Source organism: Xenopus laevis, chromosome 1L (assembly GCF_017654675.1).
Source record: "Xenopus laevis strain J_2021 chromosome 1L, Xenopus_laevis_v10.1, whole genome shotgun sequence".
Taxonomy (NCBI): Eukaryota; Metazoa; Chordata; class Amphibia; order Anura; family Pipidae; genus Xenopus; species Xenopus laevis.
Window position 1 is genome coordinate 156686166 of NC_054371.1, and position 17688 is coordinate 156703853.

The 17688-nt window shown below is 39.1% G+C and overlaps 1 protein-coding gene across 1 annotated transcript in view; it reads right to left on the reverse strand.

The window, feature by feature from the left end:
- Nucleotides 1–6865, reverse strand: part of cabp7.L (calcium binding protein 7 L homeolog) — a 41105-nt gene extending 34240 nt beyond the window's left edge. The window contains exon 1 of the mRNA XM_018260476.2: nucleotides 6468–6865. Coding sequence (XP_018115965.1) covers nucleotides 6468–6576 — 109 coding nt within the window. The 5' untranslated portion in view covers nucleotides 6577–6865. The remainder of the gene's footprint in view (nucleotides 1–6467) is intronic.
- Between the last annotated feature and the right edge of the window lie 10823 nt (nucleotides 6866–17688).

Sequence of the window (17688 nt, forward strand, 5' to 3'; positions counted from 1 at the left end):
TGAGTATATGTGATTGAGAAAAGTTGATCCGCTGCCTTTCACTACCTGAATATGTGTGCACTAAAAGCTATGAGATCATGCCGTCACTACTCACACAGAACAGATATTAACATTTACACACCAAAATCTGCTCTGTGTATGTGCTGATGGGCTGATCACATGTCAATCAGCAAACACATGTTCATGTAGTGGAAGGCTTTTCTCTGCTGTGTATATAAGGCAGGGGAGAAACAGACCCATGTGCCCCTAGACTTAAAGTACTTGCTGAGAAGGAGATTTATTACCCATTGATTATTGCCTTCTTTTGCATTTTCTATCATTTGAGCTGGATTGCCAAAAGTAATGTGTTTTACTTGTGGCAATCCAGAGGATAGGCAATGGGAAGGCATATTCAGGAGATTTATCACACGACAAAACTCCTTTCCTTTGGAGCGACAATCTCCCCGAACTGCCTTCCCCCTGCTCTCCGCCTAGGGCAGGGATCCCCAACCTTTTGAAACCGTGAGCAACATTCAGAAGTAAAAGGAGTTGGAGAGCAACACTAGCATGAAAAATGTTCCTGGGTGCCAAATAAAGGCTGTGATTGCCAATTTAGTAGCCCCTATGTGGATTGTCAACCTACATTGAGGCTCTGTTTGGCAGTGCACCTGGTTTTTATACAAACAAAACTTGCCTCCAAGCCCGGAATTCAAAAATAATCACCTGCTTTGAGGCCACTGGGAGCAACATCCAAGGGGTTGGAGAGCAACATGTTGCTCACGAGCTACTGGTTGGGGATCACTGGCCTAGGGGAAGGCACATGCGGCGCTTCATTTTCCGAAGTCACTCAAAGTTTCCTTGTGAGACAACTTCTGAAAACAAAGCACCACGTGTGCCTTCCCCCAGGCGATTTTCATTTTAGCCGGCGGAGGGCAGTTCGGGGAGATTGTCGCCCGAAGAAGATTTGTCACTGGGGCAACTAATCTCCCCGAAGCTGCTCTTGTGGCCAGACCCTTTCTGTTGACGACTAATTTCCTCATCTGCAAGTACCCTAAGACCCAGGGTACAGTACATAGAGCTTTTTGATTCCTGCTACTTGAGACAGAGATCAAAACACCTCTATTTGGCCTGAAAACACTTGTGCCATGGCCCTATGGAGTCTATTGAGGAAATTTGTTGCTTATCTAGATGTCAGTGGTAAGAATGCTGAGATGGCTGGTTTCATTGTTGTCTGTAGCCTTTGCAGCAGTGCTATTTTCACAGAACAGAGAGATGTCCATGCAGAACCCATTAACAAGTATTACAATTTATAAGCAATATGCTTGGTTAAAAAAATCCATGCATGTAAAAAAAGTAAACTGTTAATAGCATGAAGAATACATTTTTTTGATTACCCCTTTAATTGCACAGAAACTGTGCTCTCTAGCCTTCCCCTGGTGCCGCATTCACCAATCCCTTCATCCCTTGCATCAACTGAAAAATAGACTGCTCCAATGTGCAAAAAAATACACTGGGTCAGATAAAGCACAAAGTGAAGAAAAGTTTATAGTATTAAGAGGAACGGTATGGAAAAAGAAATGCTTAAATTGGAAGATCAACAAGGTCAATTAAAATTCATCCACCAACTGCATAACAGCAAAAGAAATAGGTGTTTAACATATTTTACTGCATGGAGAGGGCCAGGGCAGCAATGACACAAGAAAAGCAGTATAGAGCAATTAACAATCTAAAATCTGAAACTCAACAAAAAAGCTGGAAAATGAATAATGCAAAAACACAGGTCATGGGAGGTAGCAATGAGAATGGTAATACAAAAGAACAGGCAATCTTTTCATGTATCACATTGCCTATCAGAAAATTATTAGCAACCTTTATTTTTCAAGCTTGCAAGTAAAAGGAGAGATATGATAGGCATCTTTATACACATACAAAAGTCACTATGGTAGAGGAGAGATAAATGTCAAAACAATAGGAGGAGGATTGCAATCCTAGAGGGCAGAAATGATGCAGGATAACAGAGTCCAACACCAGCGGAAAAAATAATTCAGAAAGGTGAATTTAAAAAAAGTCTTAGGATCAAAATAAGGTGAAAGGATTATATTCAAGATGATACCGTGAATAGGAAAAGGAAAGACACCGTATTTATCAGCCATGAAATGGGCAGTTTCCTGTAGCACTGTTTGGCAACAATAAATACAGAGACCAGAATTTACCCGTAATGCACTCCATTATCTGAAGTACCTGTTATATGCCACATATATGCAATCTACAGGTCCATGTTTCATAAAGCAGTCATTTGTGCTTGTGAACATTATAAATTAATGTTGTCTTGGAAGACATTTTCCATATTGCAAAAGTTCCCAGACATTAAGGATGTTGGGGTGTAGCAAGGTCATCCTTCACAACGGCTGAATTCTGAATATATGTGTGTGTGTAGATGTATCCAGAGGTAGATGGAATGGGCAGTGTTGTCAGAAAAACTTAAGAATCTGTCACATGGGTGGGGGTGCAAAAACCTTGTCAAGATTAGGACAGATGTGAGTGTGGTTTTGTTAAAATGGGAGTCAAAGTCATATTTTTAAAAGCAGTGCTGAAAGGTATGGTTTTCTGGTCATCATCACAAATTATATTAGTAGATCACATAAAAGATAGTTGCTTTGTTAAAATTCAATTGCAAAAACTGGTAAGTAAATTAAAGATATTCTAGAAGAGGTAGACCTCCACCTCCCTGTTAAAATCTGTAAGATTAGCTTTACAACCTGTCATTTTGAAACACAACCACAAATTTCTTTCAACTTTAGGTGTTGAAATGATAAAACTCCCATTGCCATTACATCTAGTGGGCTACTGGAAGAATTCATATAATTGTAGCTTTGCAATGTCTTGGTGATCACGTTTGCCCATATTAAGGTATTCCATGTTCCTTGTACTGCATGCCAGCATTTCCTATTAACCTTAAACTTCAGCTCTGACATTCAAGAATTAAATTCAGACTGTGGTCATTTATCAAAGGGTTTCAGCAGTAATATTCATGCAAAAACATGACTTTGCCACTAATTGTAATTTTTTTTTACCTTAAAGGAGATAAATGAAATATGAAAAATATATATATATATGATATAGAAGAAATGTTCTTTAAAAAGTTGTGTTTCTGCAAAAACCCTACTAGTCCCGCCCATCTGTTCCAAGTCCTGCGCCTCCTTTCCCAGGCTGTGCAGGGAAGCCGGTGGCACTTAGCACACTGCACTGTAGGACAGGAACCATTCAGCAGCTAAGCTGACCTGATAGGGAACTGAAGCCTGTCTTTGCTTGTGTGATTGCAGGGCTGTGATTGGCTGTCCCCCTCCTACTGTGCTTCTGGCAGAGACTGTTAGGACATTTCCAACCCTCATTTGAACCACATCAAGGAATGTAGTAGATCTAAAGGGAGCTCCAATAAAGGGCCTTTTTAAAGAAAATATAATTTTTTGGCAAAAAATAAAACCAGCACCATATACATTATTGCCTACAAAATTATGGGGTTTAATTTATCCTATAAAGTTTGGTTTGTCTTTCTACTATGAAAAGCGGTGGGTAACCTTTAAGTTAGCTATTAATGTATTAAAAAATGACTTTGCCACTAATCATAATTTTTTTTATCTTAAAGTTTGGTTTGTCTTTGGCAGATAGTGAAGGAAAGGAATCCAAAAAAAGACCAACTAACTATTAAGTTGGCTATAATTAAATAATGACTTATTCTAAGCAATTTTTAAATTGACCTTCAATTTTTCAATTTTATTCCCTTCTTCCTCCGATTCTTTCCAGTTTTTAAATGGTCACTGACACCTTCTAAAAAAACATATGCTCTGTAAGGCTGCAGTGTCATTGCTACTTTTTATTGCTCGTCTTTCTGTTCAGGCCCATCTTCATATTCCAGTCTCTTATTCAAATCAATGCAAGGTTGCTAGGGTAATTTGGACACTAGCAACCAGATTACTGAAATTGAAAACTGGAGATCTGCTGAATAAAAAGCTAAATAACTCAAAAGACAAAAAATAATAAAGAATTAAAACTAACTGCACATTGTCTCAGAATTGTGTGTACATCATACTAAAAGTTAATGTAAATGTGAGCAACCCCTTTTATCAGGTCCTTATAGCTATATTTGCTATATAAACACATACATGTATGGCTGGACTATAAAAAATTACTGTATTTCAAGCTATCTCTATAAACTAATACAACATAGTGTATTGGAATCCTTTGGCTATTCAGTGGGGGTTTTCTTGAAGACCGTCATAATCTTTTACACTGACTAAAATAAGTCAGAGACACAAAATCTTGCTTATTAAAACCCTTATTTTCCACAAGTGACATACAGTAATTGCCATGCATCTGCAGCACCCCCCAAGCACTTCTCTCATTTTTCACTGGAAAGGCTACTTAGCCAATTTCTCACTAGTTCCGTTGTGCTGGCAAGGTGGCACTACAACAGTTAAATCAATTAAATTACACCCCCAAAATTTTTGCAACTCAATTTGTAGCAATAGACTGTGGATCAGTGGATGTTACAAGTCATATTAGTTAACATGAAAAAAATCTACCAACATACACACAATGCCATTAACATTGCAAGAACTAATTTTCTTAATTGAGCATCAAATTAATACACAACAAATGAAACAAATGTAACACAACCAATGGCCCAGCTGTGTTTCAACTTCAACTATCAGAATATGGAAACTACTGTGCAACAACAGCTGGAAATGAATTGGGCTTCCCTGCTACAACGTCTCCAATTATAACTCACAATTATGAATTATAAGAGAGAGAAAGAAAGAGAGAGAATATGCATTGCACTAATGCCACTTCGGCCACATTACAGAAGGTGCAAGTACATTAACACCTTACTGGTAGGGGATGGAGATGGGATGGAGAATTCAAAAGTACATACAACCCACAGGACTGACATGTTCAGCTGCATTTCATTGCCTGGTGCATTTATCAGTAAGATGAACAAGTCAGCATAGAAAGGTACTTTCAATGAGTTCGTTATTTCCACATCTTTCAACCAATATGCCAAAGCACAACAAATGTTATCCCCTAAAACACCACGGAGGCTACTGCTTTGTGCCAACTGACTCTCTACTATAAAAAGCAAACACACTGCATTACCTAGTGACTTCTGGTACAGTACTAAGATAATGGTGCTCTACAGGCCACCAATGTGCAGCTAGATGAAAAATCAGCCTGGAAAAAACAGACTCTTGGGGCCTTGTGTCATTAAGGCCATGGTCATGAGCCAGTTGGCTGCAGGACCATCCTGAATATTTATTGACATGAAGGGATTCAAAGTAAACTAGAGTTCCTCCATGTCCACTTATCTTCCACACACCTGTGTCTCCTGTCACCAGCCCCGGACTGGCAAATTGTAAATTCTGGCACATGGCAGGTGGGCTGTTGTAAGATGCCATGCACTATGTATTAGGCCTCTGGGGTTGTTTTGAGGTCTTTGTGTACTTGAAATGCCAGAGCCTATTTTGGATTTCATTGTGGACTTTCGTGGCACTCTACTTTCAACCAACACATCTTGTTGTGTGACACCACTACTACACACATACATCTACACACCTTGCACACAGCTTTGCCTCAAGTCTTCTGCACATCTTTGTTGCATGAGCACCTTTGTACAGGCCTTTACCTCATGTCATTCCCCTACCACAAGCTTTTGCCTCTGGCCACTCACCTTACACAGAACTCTACCTCATGTCATATTTCTACACACGTTTGTCTTGTGGTTCAGGTTTACCAAATGCTTTTGACTTATTTCTCTCCCCTACTTCACACCTGTGCCTCGTGTAATTTACCTGCTGTGACTGGTGTCTCAACTGTGCCTCACGCCACTCACCTTCAACACACCTTTCCCTCAAGTCATGCCTTGTACAACACACTTTTACCTCATGTCACTCACAGTGTCGGACTGGCCCACCCAGGATACCAGGTGTCAGTGGGCCTCTTGCTTCTAACCATTTGGCCTATTTCATGGCCAATCCCTATTTCTTTATGGGAACAAAGAGGCTTAATTATGGAATAATATAGTATAGTATGTAGAGAAAAGAGACTAGAATAATAAAGAGGTTGAGTGAGGAGAGGAGGTATAATAGTTTGGAAAGTGGGCCCTTAGTCTAAGGTCTTCTGGTGGGCCCCTGGGATCCCAGTCCAACACTGGTCACTCACCTTTTACCAACTTGTGTCTCCAGTCATTTTCCTAAGTATTTGCGCCTCATGTCACATTCTTTCCATACCAAGCACCTGTGCCTCGAGTATATTTCTTTCCTGACACTTGTGGCTCATGCCGCTCACCTGGCAAGAACCGGCGACCAATAGCTCAGCTCCCACACACACACCTGTGCCTTATGCGCTATTCTATTCTGTGCCTCCCGCAACCTCCACCCCCGAGGGGCAAACACAGACCCCCTGCTGCATGCAGTGCCCACTGGGCTCCTCACCTTCTACCTCGTCTTCTGGCAGCTGAGTGGGTGAGTGGTCTCTCAGTAGCTCGGGGATAGTGTACACTCCCCGGTACATTAACGCCGCTGTTACCGGATGGAAAGGCATTTCTGCGGGTGAGAGGACACCCGGGGGTACAGACAGTCCGAGAGGGCAGCATGCGGAGTGACTGTCACCGAAGGTTCTTTAGCGAGAGAGTGGCACAGGCAGACTGCAGCCCGCGGACTGTCCCTAGGAGAGGAGCACAGGTGAGCTGCATGCGGAGACGCGGGAGGATTTTAGTGGCACATGGAGAGAGACTGCTGCCTCACGGACACAGACAGCGACTGTCATATAGAGACTGCCTCATAGAGACCGGCATGCACCCAGTCACATGGACAGCTAGCAGAGAGGCAGTGCAAGGTGGAAGAGGGGGGGAGGAGGAGAAAGAGGGGAGAGAGAAAGCCAAAAGGGAGAAATGTAGAAGTGAATGAAATCAAGGAGAAAGACACTAGTGGCATTAGGAGGAGGAGGAGGAGGAGGGAAAGAGAGAGAGAGAGAGAGGCAGGAGAAGGGATGCAGAGGAAAGAGACAGGCAGAGAGGTGCAGAGGCAACAGGAGGGAGCGGGAAGGCTGGATCCAGTCAGGAAGAAGAGAAAGAGGAAAGCACTCAGTCACAGGGAACGAGTGGGAGAAGGAGGGAAAGACTATTATAACTATCACTGACTGAGAGAGAGACACGCTGGCAGAAAACTGAGGGGAGATAAAAGGGGAGTGGAATAAAAACAGTACAAAAGAATATTCGATGGAGGGGTCTCTAATCAACGCCAATTCTTATGCTCCCTATTTGGCAACCGAAAACAGATGAATGACAACCTCTGTGTCCACAGCAGCACTTTCCTTCCATGTTGAAATTTCATCTGGGAACCAAAATCAAGGGGTCGAGAATCAGCCCCTCGTTCTGTTACAGGTGCCCCCATGAGCCTTGATGAGGGGGATATGCTATTAACCTTTTCCATCCCGCTCAATGTCATTGTTCCACAGACCGACACGAATGACTGACAATGCTGCCTCTCTGTGCCCCTTCACTCAACATCGTGACTGTAAAATCAGTGTGGGCGACACTGGGTTATAGTCCACGAAATGGGCACAGCCTCATAATTGTACATGAGACACATAGTAATTCGAACAGTATAGATACCAACTATTAAGAGAATGAAAATGTTTCCTATACCCCTTAGTGCCCATATCTCAGTGTGTTATTTAATACAGGAATGCCTATATCTTTCTCATTCCCAGTCATTTCTCACACTTGCGCCAAGTATTTTTCTGTATTACTGCAATACCTGCACATGCCTATCAGTACACCTGTCTCTATCCCTACATCATCCTGCCATGCTCCTATTCATCCAGCTAATCATCTGGCGGCATCCATCCCAAGTCACTATTTTCTGCACTCAACACTAATCTTATTATATAGCTCTCTGTTGCTGCATGCATATGTACTTCCGGCAAGAAAAATATACCTCAACATGTTATAGTATTGAATACAAGTAACATATTAATACAATTAATTACATGTATATTTATATCTTCATAACATCATCTCTCTCAGTCTAACTGTAATATTTTTTCTCTATATCTCTGTATACTGTATATATAGAATCTAATCTGTCTGTCTTTGTTTACCCCCCCATTTATTGTTTATCTATATCTAATGTAAGTTAGATCTAGTTATTTGTTAACTATTTGTGCATACTATATTTCATCTACCTACATTTCCTATTCTCAACCTCATTTGTTATTTATCTTCAAACATCTAGTTAGCTATCTACTGTAGAGACATATTTTCCTATCCACTCACCTATTATGTTCAGGGTCACTATATAATTATAAATAAACAATATAATAATAAATTGGCAAAAGCTACAATTGTCCAGGAACCACTAAGATAGGTGGCACACCATCAGACCACTCATCTGCTGTAACATATTACTTTGGACTAAAATACCCTTAAAATGCCACTGGCAGCCCTCTTTTTTAATCAACTGAAAGAGCACTATAATATAATATAGGGGACTTGTATGCTGCCACCAGGCAGAGGTACAAGAGCACTAAGGGATACTATAGCTCATCCCTTACTGCTCATGCATTCAGCACTTCTGCCTGGGGCAATGGTTGTGCTGAGTGGGATAGATTTGCTCATCACTAGGCCTGGTACTAAAACTAAAAATCCCCAACATTTGTATAAAAAAACACAGAATATCTTGCTATGGCACAATTAGTACTAATAGCTATCTGTTTAGAAAAAAATTAAATATGAATTATACTTTTTGGTTTAAATGTGTCTAACTTACAGCATCTATGTTGACTATATAACACGACCTCAACATACTTGTTTACTTCCACTAACTGTGTGACAGACCTGGACTGGCAATCTGTTGACTCTGGCAAATGCAAGAGGGGCTATAAAATGCTATAGACAGTCACTATTTATTGGGCCTGTGCAGCCGCCAATTTTTTGTAAGACGCCACATACAATGATGCACCCCCTCACCTCTTGCACTAAAAAAGACGTTTTTTTGCCTCCCCTGGTACCTTGTTTTTCAACTCACCTCATTGGTGCAGCGCCCCTGGGCCTGTGTGGGGCTATTTGGGCCTCTGTGTAGTTGAATTGCCAAGGCTTGCTGTGTGCAATAAATATAGAGACACTCTATATTTACAATATCACAATATTCTGGATAAATATAAACAAAAATCAACATATATCACTGGATTGTCCAGTTTGAAAGGGTAGTTCACCTTTAAATTAACTCTTATTGTTATGTAGACGTTAATATTCTAAAACAATTTTCAGTTGGTCTTCATCTTATATTTTTTATGTTTTCAGTTATTTAGCTTTTTTGTTCAGCAGCTTTCCAGTTTGATATTTCAGCACCTATCTGGTTGCTAGGGTCTTATTTAACCTACCAACCAGGCAGTGGTTTGAATGAGAGATATTTCCATTTGAAAGCTGCAAAGTGGCAGTAAAGGACAGAAAATATTGAAAACCAGTTGGAAATTGCTAGGAGCTACTAGAAATTGCTAGGCTACTAAATGTTAACTTAACTTTTTAACTTTTATAGTTAACTTAAGTTGAGCTTCCCTTTTAACATTCATCTACATTCACACAGAAGTTGTTTTATCAAAGGTCAGAAAATAAATTCTCTTGTGCCCTTGTGGTTGATTCACAGAACAAACACACACACTAATTATCACATGGTCTCACTGTGCTTGCAGCAGGTGCAATATAGCTCCATCCTACACTTTTTACAATTAAGCTTTGGGACTAAACCTGAGGCAGCACTGAAGGTGTAGACATTGATGTTATTGTGTCCTCTCTGGCACAGTGTGGTCAACTTCATTGTGATACCAAATTCAAAGTTTTAAAAGCCCAACTGATGTTTATAACTTGGCCTGTGTACGGAGACCTGCTGATAAGTACATTGACCTGATCCTTGACTCTCCTTGTATACTGCCAGGTCAGGAATCACCCTAATGTGCTCCATTACTAGTAACTTATTTTACCACTTGCTACATTACTATTTAACTTAACCTGCCATGCCTGGATGCCTGTACCTACCTTGCCTGCCCTACCTGTTCCAGTTCCTGTATTCTGCAACTACCTTTTCTGCCTGTTCCATGTATCTACCTGCCTTGGCTAATCTACCTGTGCCTGAATAAAGTGTGAGCCTGTTTTCCACAAGGTATCCTGTCCTGTCTCTGTATCCATTTATCTCTTCTTTCTTGTGCTCTGTAGGAATCTAATACCTGATCATTTATCTACTCTTCCCCCGAAACCCATTCATCCATTATCTAGATCTGGCCATCCATCTTGTTTCTGTCTCTGGTCATCGATTAATAGCCCTCATAAGCTCTTACATTTTTTCCTGTCCGCTCACCTAATATCTATATCTGCCTGATCATCTATCTACATGTTTTTTCTTCCTTCATATGTTATGTATATCTGGCCATTCACTTACAACCTATAGCTGTTATTTATGTCATGTCTATGTCTCAGTCCATGAATTTTCAAATATTACTATTTATGCTATTATATCCAATCATGTTCTGCTTATTTATTTATTGAATATATTTATTAATTAATTAATTAAGGCAGCCATTTTGATTGGAAATTTGGCTTGGAGTGGCATTTTATCATCTGGTGTAAGGTTAAGCATGGACATTGTTGCTAGGACTGGATATTAGTTGGATATCATCTTTAATGGCATGCTAGATTTCCATTGGGGGAGCTGGTAAAATATTTGTCAGGAGCTCTGTGGCAGCATTGGTCCTGAAAAGAGACATGGTGGATCGATTTGCAAACCAAATATTGGGAGGGGCCTGCAGGGGAATGGTCAGAGCATGTTTGGTTGTAAAAGGGCAAAGTCTTGGCAGATTAGGGTTGGATCAAGAGTGCTATATAGGTGAACAATTTTTTAATTGAGGCCCCATTATATACTTAGATATACTTAGTTGGCAGGGGCCAGCTATGTATGAGGACCATGATTTCTGATGGCTTCTGAATGCGGAAAAGAAGGGCTGGTCCACACAACTAATTTTGATGCATGTCAAGATTTCTGGACCTTTGCTGTCTTTGCAAATAGCACCTAGAAATTTTTACACCCCATGAAATCTAATCTACAAAACAGTTTCATAAACTATACCAAAATAAAGCAAGGCATTAGAATAGAGTAAAACCGGTATTGTTGCAGAAATGCACCAGAGAAGCATAGAAAGGATTCAGCTACACAAAACAGAGAGTGCTATAGAGGAAAGTATACAAATTAAAGCGGTGATTTAAGTGAAAGGGTAGTGAGAAGGATAGAAAGGATACTGCAAACAGATGTGGACTGAACAACAAAGGTAATAAGAGTAACATTAATAAGAATGTAAACAAAAAATTAATTATGAAAATGAAAATAAGCACCATAAAACTTGAACAGAAAAACTGGTGTAGTGGAGCATAATGAGGATGAAAAGGAAGATTGCAAGAAGAAGGAATGAAGGACTGTATAGAAGATCAGGGATATAATGACACACAGAAGTGTAGAAAGGGTATTAAGTCAAAGTAGAGAGCTGACAGTGCACAGGATCTGGGGAAATGAGGGATTAGAGAGACAGTGAGTAAATGGTGTAAAATGGCATCGTGAGAAGGTGAAGATAAATGAAAAAAAGGGGGGGGGAGAAGGTCGCATAGCTTGATTGAAAGGGAATGTTGAAGAAAAAGCTGGAGCAATATAATCAGGAAGCTTCCCTCCCAGCTGGAGATATCCATCTGGATCAATTCTCTAAACTAAGAAACTATCAGTCCATATGGACAGAGACAGAACCATCATGCATAAGTTTCATTTGGTGTGCACGGCATCTTCATCCCTGTCACAGAAACATAGAATCTGGCAGTAGCTATAACTCTGCCCATATTGTTCTTTCACACATGGAGCAATACCTCAGATCCTGTTTGGCATTTGCTTATAGAGAGTGACTGTGTGTCTTGGCTGGACGTGGTAGGGTTTCTTACTAAACTGACATTTGTTGCCTTTGCAGGAATATATTTTTAGACCAGTCAAGAACCATTTCTAAATTGATAAAATTTTCATTCCCTCATACAGATCTTCTAGTATATATATATATAACAAGGGAAAGTTGTGCTCACCACTATTTTTTAAAACCATTAGGCGGGGGCGCAATGAGGGTGTGACCACAAAATACATATAGTCAACTACAAGAGGTCCTCTGCACTCAACCCATTATCAATATATTTAAGACAGCGACATTTTGTGCATACTGCTACTAAAAAATGCCTTACCCTTTAAACAATACAGGGATTGTTTGTCCATATATTACAATATATTTCAGCTGGCCAACTACGTCAAAGTCATCCCATATCTGGCCAGTCCTACGCTTAATTTTCATCTGATTCATTAAGAATTCAATTGCTTAATTATACATTTTACAAAGGGACTAAGTTTTACCTGCAACTTACTAGCTGCTTTCAAAGTAAAACTCCCAAACTTGGCTGCCCTTTTATTAGACACCAGTGGGATCACCTGACTATAGCTGGGAAGGGTGGGAGCTACAACATGGAGCTGGTCACTGCTCCTGTATAACTATAACAAACAAGGGAAAGTTGTGCTCACCACTATTTTTTAAAACCATTAGGCGGGGGTGCAATGAGGGTGTGACCACAAAATACATATAGTCAACTACAAGAGGTCCTCTGCACTCAACCCATTATCAATATATTTAAGACAGCGACATTTTGTGCATACTGCTACTAAAAAATGCCTTACCCTTTAAACAACACAGGGATTGTTTGTCCATATATTGCAATATATTTAAACTGGCCAACTACGTCAAAGTCATCCCATATCTTGCCAGTCCTACGCTTAATTTTCATCTGATTCATTAAGAATATATATATATAATATCACAGTCTTATTTAAATCACAAGGTAAAGAGGAGGCATAAATTTCACTGAATCTATAACAGTTTGGATTTTGGTTGAATAATAAATCATCCACAAAATAACAGTAGGGATTCTGAACCAATATACATGTACAAAATTAAACATAATAATTGCAGTTGTTGTGATTTGCCACCCATCATTGCCAGTCCATGCCAGAAAGGTTTAAGTTCTCTTTAAATTTTAAGGAGTTATCATAATCTTTTAGTACCTTGCCTCAAGCTGAAGGCATATGGGCAGTTTTCTTGAATCTCTTTTATTTTACAATATGCTTCCCTCTCCTATTGTCTATAAAAACTAATTGAAAGTGCAAAAACTTGCAGTAGCAACCTGGAATTAGGCTAAGAACCCAATTTCAGGTAGTTTGTATTACAGGTCGTGAGAGGCAGCAGGGGTGGTTTAGGGTGCGTTTTGCCCCAACTAAAATACACATAAAACAACCAGTCTATGTAATAACATCCAATTGGCAAGAGTAGTTTGGAAAATTTATTTTCCTTGTTCTTTATTTCAAAAGTAATACATGTTTTTATTGATTCTGTTTTTATGATATACATCATCTGAGATGTTCCATCATCTAACAGGTGTGTTATTTGTTATCTGCAAACAGGAAAGGGTTTACTCTTGATTTATTCTGGATGAAGAAGCTTTGGGCATTTAGCAGTTTGAAGCAGGTTCTCTTGCAGCATTTTATATACATAGAAACTGGGCAGTGCCCATTCAAAATCTTAAAAAACTTAAATCTTAAAACTTCACTTTATTCATTGCAGTATAAAATCAAACAATCATACCACGATTTATATCACAGTGGTGAAAACATTTCTGATGCCTTCATCATCAAAGGTCACAGCTTACTAGCTGAACTTAAAGTCTCTATCCAAGTAGATATCACTAACGCTTTGCAGCAAATATCTGTAGAAATATCAGAGATTTTTACAAGAGAAACTAAAGCAGAAGAGAATTGTGCCTTTATTAATGCCCGATCTGACACCATAGCCCTTTAAAGGAATTGTTCAGTGTAAAAATAAAAACTGGGTAAATAGGCTGTGCAAAATAAAAAATGTTTCTGATATAGTTAGTTAGCCAAAAATGTAGTGTATAAAGGCTGGAGTGATTGGATGGCTAACATAATTGCCAGAACACTACTTCCTGCTTTTCAGCTCTCTTGGTTTACACTGACCAGGCAGTAACCAATCAGACACTTGAGGAGGGGGGGGGGCACATGGGTTATATCTGTTGCTTTTGAATCTGAGCTGAATGCTGAGGATCAAGTGCAAACTCACTGAACAGTTATATCCCATGTGGCCCCCCTTCAAGTTGCTGATTAACTCAGAGTTATAGAGCTGAAAAGCAGGAAGTAGTGTTCTGGCTATTATGTTAGACATCCAGTCACTCCAGCTTTTATACATTACATTTCTGGCTAACTATATTAAAAACATTTTTTGTTTTGCACAGCCTATCTATTTACACAGTTTTTATTTTCAAACTAAACTGTTCCTAAAAAGTAAATTGACCGATATGGAAGACCGTTCTAGGAGGAACGATATAATAATTAGGGGGAATCCCCGAAGCAGTGTCGGACTGGGACACCAGGGGCCCACCAAAAAAACACCAGAAGTTTTTAGACCAGGGGCCCACCCTCAGTACTATTTTCTTCCTCTCCTCGCTCGACCTCTATTCTCCTAGTCTCTTTTCTTTACTTACTATAATCTATTATTCCACCTATTTAGCACCTTTGTTCTCATAGAAATAGGGAATGACCATGAAATAGGCCAAAAGTTAAGCAGCATGAGGGCCCACTGACACTTTGGCCCACCGGGAGTTTTCCTGGTATCCCTGTAGGCCAGCCCGACACTGCCCTGAAGAAATTAAGCAGGATCAGCTGCAACAATATTTTCACACACTTGCCTATAGAGGGAATGGATGTAACAACCCAAAAAATTCCCAAAAAAGACCTTTGCATTGGTCTATAGTTCCTCCCCAGAAAGACAATCTACTTTTACGTGCAAATATGCATTGAAATTAGTAGAAAAATTTGGGATACAGAATTACTCCTCATATTGGGGGGAATGAATTGTAACTATCCAGGATGTAAACTTTTAAGAATATTTTCCTGTACATATATATAGGATGGGATCTCTACCATGGTCACCTATCTATTTCTTTTTTTTATATACCGTATACTGTGGCTAAAAAGCCCTGAGTGCTGTTGAAAGGTTTCTTATTATGTTTTTTTTCTTCTTTGCTTTTCTTTATTCTTTATTGTTCTTTTGTAATTATGACTTTTTATTTAGTTAGACCCTATTGTCAGTACATGTTACAGAAATTCAAGACACTACTCATGTATAGAATAGCGTTAACAAAACTATACATATTTTTGTTAATGTAAATAGTATGAGGATTCATATTGCCTCACTGAATGTTAAAGGGCTTAACAGCCCCCAAAACGGAAATTACTGTTAAATTGGGCAAAGGACTCCAATATTGACATTTTGGGTATCCAAGAAAAACATCTAGCAGGGAATAATCACCCTAAACTTTATTCCAAGATTTACAATGAAATAGTACATTCAAATGTCCCTATCAAGAAGAACTGTGTTGCAATTCTAATTAAGAACAGGCTTTAAAATAATAGATGTAATTACAGATGTTAAAGGCAGATTTAAAATAGTAAATTGTGTATTAAATGCAGAGAAATATATTATAGTGAATCTTTATGCCCCAAATTCTAGACAGGTGAGATTTATCAATAAAGTTTTGAAAAAAACAAAAAGGTATTCTGAACATAAATGTTTGATAATGGGTGATTTTAATATGGCACCAGATCCACATTTTGATAAACATCCATTTCGAACTGCAGCACACCTTTCTAAAGCTCTTTCCAAAATATTAAAAGATTCTGGAAAAATTAGACTTATTTACTCAAAGTTGGCTAACAAAAGCTTTATCTAGGATAGGAAGAACGGCTACTGTGAAAACTATGCTGCTCCCAAAGATATTATATATGTTTTGGACTATTCCTATAGTTCTTCCGAATAAGTTCTTCTCATTATTATGTTAAAGGAGAACTAAACCCTAAAAATGAATAGGGCTAAAAATGCCTTGTTTTATATACTGAACTTATAGCACCAGCCTAATTTTTCAGCTTTGCAATAGCAGCAATGATCCAGAACTTCAAACTTGTCACACGGGATCACCTTCTTGGAAAGTGTTTGCAACACTCACATGCTCAGTGAGCTCTGAGCAGCTGTTGAGAAGCTAAGCTTAGGGGTCATCGCAAATGATCAAGCAGAAAACGAGGTTTGTCTGTAATATAAGCTTACGCTACAGGGCTGATTATTAGATTCTGATGCTAAATGCACTGGTTTCTGTGCTGCCATATAGTAATTATCTGTATTAATTACTAACCAGCCTTATATTGTGACATTTCTATTCTATTTGTACCATATATTGTGAGTGGGTCCCTAAGCTCAGTAAGTGACAGCAGCACAGAGCATGTGCAGTGAATCAGCAGAAAAGAAGATGGGGAGCTACTGGGGCATCTTTACTGCTAAAGGGCTGTGGTTGCCTTGGCTGGTACAGAAGCCCAAAGCATAATGTACAACATTTGTAGCCTTCTTCTTTAGTTTAACTGTCCTTGTCCTTTAAATTGTACTGAAATGTATGTGCAATCACTCCAAACCGAGGATTGCTAGCAACATACTCTAAAAGTTAATCACAGGAAGGACTTGGTCTCCCAGACTTAAAAATACTGCAAATGTGTCCATTTAAACTTTATACAAAGGATTTTGAGTACTGATAACCAACCCCAATGGGTTAGCCAGAAAGAATCTCTCTTTCTGTCAGCTATCGGAGATACTTTGGATACCGTCTAAATTACAGCTGATCTTGTATAAATCATTTCCAACTACTCAGGCATCATCCCAAGTGGGGACAGTGTTTTGCATACTGATTCTATTCAATATGGTTTTCACCCTAATTTCCATCTAGCAGTTTTCACAGGCACTATACTCAATTTTAACCCACGTCCTTGGCTTACAGCTGGCATATCATTTAGAAGATATAGTGCAGAATAACAAACTACTATCCTTAGAAGAACTTCAATCAAAATGACACATTCCGACCTCATTTTTTTTAACATATTTACAATTAGCAAGCTATATTAGAACAACTAAATTCTGTTAATTTAAACCCCCATCTGTTCAACAATTGAAAATAACTCTTTTAGCACAAGCTACAACTAAAATATCTCAATACTATGCCATATTAGATGACACAGCCCAAGTCTTATTGGATCCACATTCTGTTAAGTGGCAGCAGGATGTAGGTACTTTAATTGATCTACAGAACTGGAATAGTGCATTCAAGCTAATTCTGAAATCTACTAAATCTATAAGACTATTGGAAACATCAGTAAAATTAATGTACTGCTGGTATTACGTACAGTACCAGCTAAACTCCACAAGATCTTTCCATTAATAACATCAGAGCGGTGCTGGCGCAACTGCTGGCAAATAGACATGATCCTTCTGGTGATCTTGCCCAAAACTCCTTGTACACTGGAATCAGGTTTTTTACTTATTATCCAAAACTATTACTACCTATTCCCTGCCGCAAATACAATCTATTGCCCTTCTCAATTTAGATTTATGTTCTAGAATCTGCTATACTACTGATTGCCCAACATTGGAAATCTGAAGAAACTACTGTAATTTCAAAACTTACAAACTTTATACAAT